Here is a 7,822-nt window from a genome sequence, read left to right as displayed (position 1 = left end):
GGTTTTGGTTGTCAGCAGCAAAACTGGTTGATCCACTCTGAGAAGGTGCTATTTAAGAGACTGAGCTGAAAACAGCACCTCAGACTGAAGAAGTCTCTCGGACGAGAGACGAAACGTTTCTACATTTTTTTATTGATTTGCTTTGTTTTGTTTTTTTGAATGTCCAGAGGACCAGATTTAACTTTTTTAGATTTTTCTACCTGGATTATTGAGCATGCATCAGGACAACTTTGGGCTTGTTTTTTTCTAAAGTCACTTGCAAATCTTATGAGTCACGGGTTGCAGTTTTTTGGGCTTGTTTTGAATGTGATGTTCCTTATTTGAGCTTGACTTTCTCTCCGAGTGAAACTAGTTGATTATCTCCCAGCTCCACACAATAAAGCAAAAGACGAGTGGTAGTAGGTAGTTTGTCCTTTCCACGCCACCGTTTCCTGTTTATCACTCTCGTCCAAGTTGGCGAGGCAACAGGCGCACACCCAAACAAACGCTCATACTGTGGCCGACAACTAGGTGGCTCTACTCATACGCAGATGTCAGGATGTTTTGTTTTTAAAAATATGTAGGAAAAATTAGATTTTAGGCATAAAGTATGTTATTCAAAGTGTTTAGCATAATTTTGCTGTTGTTTATGTGTAATGCCATAATAAATGTATGTTTATACTGTTGAAAAATGCCCTCCGTTATACACAATGTGTAGGGTTGCCAGTTGCGCTTTTTGTGGGCCTGTTTTCATAGAGCTGGTTGCTTATTTCTATCGCAAGATCTGGCAACACTGCGTTCCAGCCCAGCTCCTCTGAAATGTGAAGCCCGAGGAATTTGAAGTCTGTCTCCCCTTCATTTCCATTGATCTGCAGCCCAATACCATAACATCCAAAGATTATTTATTTGGCTTTCTAAAGTTTTCTAAACTTTGACAGGTGGAAAAGGTTAGCAGCTAGTCTAAGCAGGGCCAAGACAAATGTAAATTGCTTCCATCTTAAAAGAAGCACAGTATCAAAACATTTTTGATCCATCAGCAGGCTTTTCTATAAACCTTGATGTCAATGTTGCATTAAAAGCTTATTTATACAGATTTGTGTTGTTGTTTGGAAGTTCAAATAGCAGCAGCACCAGTAGCCAGGAATAACTTGATATTTCTGATAAATAATAATCTGTTAGCTTGTCAGTCCGAGTTAAATTATAATCAAAGTTGTTTAAAGAGCTACATCTGCAACACGTACAATAGCTTCCCACAGATGCCCACTTCAAATGGTCTGAACTAACCCTTTACCATGTAATTGCTGTGATTAGCAACCAGTTGGCAGGTAATTATTCCAAAGACGACAGTAGCATTGTTTTGATGCTGTCACAGTGAGGCCAATCATTCGGTGTGCAGCTGAGATCCCTGTCAACATTTAGTGCCATGCCCTCATGGTGTTCAGCCCTGTGGCTATTTTCATCCCAGTATACAAAGTGGAGCAGCAACGGCTTGAGTAAATACCACTCATTCACGAGCTGCTGAATCAAATACGTAAAGATAAGCTTTATGCTCGTGGCAGCGATAGTTTGGATGTGTTAAATGTTTCCCTTTTCCCACCTCTTCTTTTCTTGTTTGTTTAGAGTTGGAGGAGGCTCAGAGGCCGTGCCCGCCATGCTGGTACAAATTTGCAGACATGTTCTTGAAGTGGGACTGCTGTGCACCCTGGATTGTCTTTAAAAATTGGGTACACTTTGTGGTCATGGACCCCTTCGTTGACCTGGCGATTACCATCTGCATTGTGCTCAACACCCTTTTCATGGCCATGGAGCACTACCCCATGACCCCGGAGTTTGACAACATGCTCTCCGTTGGAAACCTGGTCAGTATTTTTTATTTTTTTTCCATCTAATTTTAAACAAACTTTTTCAACACTTGAAATATTATTTGGGATTTTTTTTTCCTTTTTAGGTTTTCACCGGGATCTTCACAGCTGAGATGGTTTTCAAGCTTATAGCCATGGATCCTTATTACTACTTTCAAGTTGGCTGGAACATTTTTGACAGCATCATCGTCACTCTCAGTCTGGTGGAGCTGGGGCTGGCCAACGTCCAGGGTTTGTCCGTCCTTAGGTCCTTCCGTTTGGTAAGATATAAGATTGCATTTGTGTGAATGCACTAAAATTATAGTTGGGCTTTTAGGCAGAGTTGTGTAAAGTTGATAGGAGCAGTCAGTATCTTACCTGCAGCAAAGAGAATCTAAATCAGGGAGGATATCTCATGTGTGAGTCAGACTGTCAGCTGCTCAAAACAGGACCCTTTCAAGAGTTACTTTTGATCTAAAACATTATTCTCAACTCACATTTGTCAATGGTACAGACTGACTCTGGTTCCAAAAATGCAACATGGCAGCACCCAAAAAACAGACATTTTGGCTTCTGTTTGGGACAATGGAAGTGAATGGAGTTGCTTTGTCCATCCTTATTTATGTTAGTGATGTACCCATGACTATTTCTTACTGTTTTTCAGAACTGAGATCTCTTTGACTACTCTCTATCACAAGAAAGATACTGACTACCGTATTTTCCACCGTACACATCGCACCACCCTAAAAGTCGCATCAGTCCAAATACGTCTAATAAAGTGGAAAAATCCATAAATATGTCGCTTCGCCATATACGTCGCATCTATTATGCGTCACCGCTGACCACCCGGAAATGTGAGTCGAACCCAGAAATGTGGGCTGATGTGCCAAAAATCGATGGGCTACCAAATGGCGGCTGCGGGAGCGTGCACAGGAGGACTTTAACAAGAATTTAACAACATTAACACATAAAAACAATTATTTGTTTGCTCGAAATTATAGTAAAGGTGTGTCTCGGTCTAACGTTTGCTTAATAAATGCACTTTTGACGGTCAAATCAGCTGCATTTTCAAAAGCCAATACACGGAAACATGAACGCGCAGAGGACGACTCGCTGTCCATTTCTTCGAAATTTAACAAAATAACCACCTAAAACAATTATTTGTTTGCTCGACCTTATAGTAAAGGTGTGGCTCAGTTGAACTTTTACTTAATAAATGCACTTTGACGGTCAAATCAGCTGCAATTTGCCGGGGCGGCGCAGCGAAATGAAGCTGATTTGACGGTTGCTCCAGACAAACAACAGTGGCAGACTACGGCAAGCCGACTGTGCCATTAATAGCCACTTTTACCTATTACATGATACAACGGCATGCCTTACTACTCAAGTGCCATCTAGTGGCTGAAAATGGTAGTGTTCTATTTTTTCAGTCAGAATGAATGAAAACGATCATATCTCAGTCAAAAATTGGTTTATAAATATGGGGAAAAATATCCATAAATATGTCACATCGGCCTATAATTAGCAGCGCATGCAAATTATGCAACAAAAAAACGTGACTTATAGGGCGAAAAATACTCATACGTATTTTACATGACCCTATTTCAAACAAGTAAACTTTCCTTTTAAAGAGCAGAATCAATTACCATCTTTAATGTTTTCCTTTTGTTTTGTTTGTTTCCCCCGCCTGTTTCTGATGGAATTAGCTTCGCGTCTTCAAACTGGCAAAGTCTTGGCCTACGCTCAACATGCTGATCAAGATCATCGGTAACTCAGTGGGAGCGTTAGGAAACCTGACTCTGGTTCTGGCCATCATCGTCTTCATTTTTGCTGTCGTGGGCATGCAGCTCTTTGGAAAGAGCTACAAGGACTGCGTGTGCAAGATCTCCGAAGACTGCGAGCTGCCACGGTGGCACATGAATGACTTCTTCCACTCGTTCCTCATCGTCTTCCGCATCCTGTGCGGTGAGTGGATCGAGACCATGTGGGACTGCATGGAGGTGGCGGGTCCTTCCATGTGTTTAATCGTCTTCATGATGGTCATGGTCATTGGGAATCTAGTGGTGAGTCCAACAGTTATTAGTCTATTGCTGATGCTTCTTTTAAATCTGAAACGTGCAGATAGAGGGGAGGATGAGTGGCTATGCTAAAAGTGCACGTCCAGAATCTAAAATCTGAACTGTCTCTAATGTGAAGCTGTTAAGCTGACAAAATGTTTTATGAAACATCATAAAGCTATAAGATTTGGTGTACAGCATTCCTTAGCTGTCTATTATTACCCTTTCAGCTGAGGTCTGCCAAAGACAGACATACACAGCTCCTCTATTGGTAATCCAGAGCATATGTGGACATTTTTTAAACATTTTGAAGGTATGAGATAAAGAGTAACTTGACCAATGCAGTGAACACAGATGCAAACATGCAACATTTGGGTAGATTTGTGCAAAAAGCACACTTTGTGACACTTTGAGAAGTTAACTGGAGGCCGAAAACATTGTCTGCAACCTTTTAATCCAGAGGAGAAAAGGCCTCAAAGATAATCAGCCGCAAACATAATCTCAGGATCATATTCAATCACTAGAGCCAAACTATTTCCTCTCAGGTTATTCATAGAAATAAAAAGGAAATGGCTGATCATCAAGTATTGACTGGCACATTGAGTCAACCATGCAGTGCCAAGATGACTTACTCCACTGTATGATCATCTCACTTATAGATGTGCATTGACATAAAGGCAAATATATTTAAAGGCATCGGAGGAAGGAGTGGTTTCGTTTAGATCAAATGACTCGAGCATTAAACAGGGTTTGACCTTGACTATGTGCTAAGATCTTACTCAAGTAGGCATGCTACTGCCGAGGGGACAAACACAGACAGCTGAGCGAGCAGGTGGCAAAGGGTCCATGCTGGGTGTAAAGTAAGTCATCTGATAGCAGGTTGAATGGAGGTAATCATTTAGCCTATTAGCACTACAGCACTAGAAGCGAGCATGTTCAGGTGCAGTTATAAAGATTTTGCTGGCGTTTTCCTTTTTATGGTCCTGTTTACACAATGCGGATTTTAATTGAAACCGTAGTTTTTCTGCTGCGGTTGAGCCGGCTACACGACAACAACGCTTGTGTCCTTTGAAACGGAAGGTTTTTAAAATCCAGGTTTCAAAGTGGAGGTTTTGGGGAGACCCCCAGCAGAGGTGGGAAATCGCTGTGCTCTCTACTCGTGGCTGCATTCAATGTTTTTTCAGCTGATTTCAGTCCCGTCAAAGCTCGGCATCAATGTTGCCAGATAAACAATAATTACCCTTTTTAGACCCCCTCCTTTTCTGTGCACACGCACAACATACAGCTCATCGGAGGACTTCCCTCCTCTAAAACAGCACACCTCCCTCAGCCCATATGATAGTGTGTGTAAAAATACAATGTTAAAGTGACTGTACAATAGTTCAGTTCCTATCTGCATCATGAAGGACCCCACTCACCCAGCACACACACTTTTTGCCCCGCTCCCCTCAGGAAGGAGGTTAAGGAGCATTAAGTGTAGAACCGCTAGACTGAGGAACAGCTTCTACCCTGAGGCTGTTAGACTCATGAATATCTAACCAGAATAATCACTGTGAAAAAAATCCACATCATGTTGCTGCTGATCCGTTTCATGTTGCTGTGTTCATTCGTACTCATCTGCTCACACAGACTCATGTTCGTGCTGCTGTTCGGCGTATTGTTTTTATGCTATTAGTGCTTAGTGTATTTTTAGTTAACGTTTTTCTTAACTCATATCTTTGATCTTATTACTGTTTTTCTTTTACGTTTTATACTTTTGTTGGATGTAACTGTGACCCTGTGTACACAATTTCGTTCCACCTCATGTACCACATGTGATGCAAATGACAATACAAAACCTTGAATCTTGAATCTGGCAACTCTGCCTTGCATGGAGACAGTGGCTGACTTGGGAGGAAATGGATAAGTACCTGTGAAAGCAGAATGTAGATGCTTAGGGCTTTCTTTAAAGCGGAGGATCTTCTGCAAGATTTGTATATTAAACGGAGTCTTACTCTTGTTGAAGGTGTTCAGGCTTGGAGAGGAGGGTAAGATTACAGGTTGCAGGAAGGTGAGTAAGGTAGGTGAGATTCACAGGTTGGTGTATGAGAATGGCAGGTCGGACCAGGATGAAGAGGTAAGCGAGGGATCTTTCCAGTTGTATGTCCATATAAAGAGGATTGGGTATAGATTGAAGGTCCAAGGCAAACTCAGGCTGGAAGACAAAGGTAAGACGCAAACTGAACACAGGAAACAGATTCTCATCTGCAAGGAGAACAAGAAAAACTAGATTAATTCCCTATCTTAAATTAAACGTGGAACTCTGACCTCACTGAATACCATAAGTAAACAATGTCTCAGTGTCGTCCTCTGGCAGCCTTTGTCCTTAAATACTACCAAGATGTTTCATTAGAGAAATAAGCCACAGCTGAGGAGAAGAGAACTCCTCCTTGACGTACAGGAGCTATAAAAAGGTGATGTGAACACAAACAAGAACTGAGTAATTGGCTAAAAAGGTTAAGAAGTTAAAGTTAGTTGTCTGCAACCACAATTGCAGACATCATATGTGTTTGAGTTGGACCAAAATTATGTTTAATTTAATATTTTTGGCACACTCCTTTTTCACTGGTCGGTCATTTCAGAGTATTATAGTAAAACGATTAAAGTCCAATAAATATGTTTTAACATGGTCTTTTTATATGTGTGAAATATCAGATTTAATGCATTTACCTTCCTCTCTCTTTCCACTCAGGTGTTGAACCTTTTCCTGGCCCTACTTCTCAGCTCCTTCAGTGGAGACAACCTCTCAGGAGGGGACGAGGATGGAGAGATGAACAATCTCCAGATTGCTATCGGGAGAATTACACGAGGCATCGACTGGTTGAAAACGTTTATCGTTCAAAGAGTCCAGCAGATCCTCGGCAGAAAGTCCAAAGAGCCCGATGAGGGTTCGGTGGACGATGTTGACTCTAAAACAGAGGCAATCGAAATGAATCATCTGAACACATGTCCCACTTTTAAAGTGGCAGACGGTATATTAGATTGTCCAGTTGAAGGTCGACCCTCTGGTTTCATTGTGGATGGAGAGATCTGTCTGAATGTGCCGATCGCTGAAGGAGAATCAGATTTTGAAAATCTGAGTGAGGATGATGACGATGAGGAGGAGGACGAAGAGGATGCAAATAACTCAGAGATGACATTTGAGAAAGATACCCAACAAATTAAAGTAATTAAACAAGACAATGGCATCTGTCTGTCTGTCTGGTATTGTAGATACCTAGCTGTCTGCCTGCCTATAGAGCTACCTACCTCTCTGTTTCTCTGTCTGTCAGCTTTTAGAGCTACCTAATCATTGGTCTGTCAGCTTATGCAGCTTCCAAGCTGTCTGTCTGTTTTTGTAGCTACCTAGCTGTCTGAATCTATGTAGCTACCTAGTGGTCTATGCAGCTATCTGTCTGTCTTCCTTTGTAGCAAACTAGCTGTCTTTCTGTCTACCTCTTTAATAATAATAATAATAATAATGTCATCACAATGTCAGCACTGTATGTTTCCATACAATGGCGAAATTAGTCTCTGCATTTAACCCATCCACCACCAGGTGGTGCAGTGGGCAGCTATTGAAAGCGCCCGGGGGACATTTTGGGAATTAGACTATGTAGCTACCTAGTCATTTGCATGCCTGCCTATGTAGCCAGCTGTCTGTAATGGAGCTAGCAACATTACAGACATTACAGACCAGATACTACTTACCTACCTACCTATTTATTTGTGTACCTACCTACCTATACTACTTACCTACCTACCTATATTTTGTCTACCTACCTATCTATTTGTCTACCTACCTACCTACCTACCCATTTGTGTGCCTACCTACTTATACTACTTACCTACCTACCTATCTATTTGTCTACCTACCTATCTATTTGCCTACCTACCTACCTACCTACCTACTTACCTACCTACCTA

The 7,822-nt window shown here is 41.5% G+C and overlaps 1 protein-coding gene across 2 annotated transcripts in view; it reads left to right on the top strand.

Moving 5' to 3' along the window:
* scn4aa (sodium channel, voltage-gated, type IV, alpha, a) overlaps positions 1-7,822 on the top strand; it is a 32,524-nt gene that overhangs the window by 15,786 nt on the left and 8,916 nt on the right. For both annotated transcript variants that reach the window (XM_037691222.1, XM_037691221.1), the window contains exons 12-15: positions 1,600-1,838; positions 1,928-2,101; positions 3,527-3,883; positions 6,609-7,082. In XM_037691222.1, the coding sequence (XP_037547150.1) occupies positions 1,600-1,838; positions 1,928-2,101; positions 3,527-3,883; positions 6,609-7,082 (1,244 nt within the window). The remainder of the gene's footprint in view (positions 1-1,599; positions 1,839-1,927; positions 2,102-3,526; positions 3,884-6,608; positions 7,083-7,822) is intronic.

The sequence above is a fragment of the Nematolebias whitei genome, chromosome 17 (assembly GCF_014905685.2).
Source record: "Nematolebias whitei isolate Nwh7 chromosome 17, NemWhi1, whole genome shotgun sequence".
In the NCBI taxonomy this organism is placed as follows: domain Eukaryota; kingdom Metazoa; phylum Chordata; class Actinopteri; order Cyprinodontiformes; family Rivulidae; genus Nematolebias; species Nematolebias whitei.
Note: the sequence above shows the minus strand (reverse complement) of the source record. Positions and strands in the feature narration are given on the sequence as shown.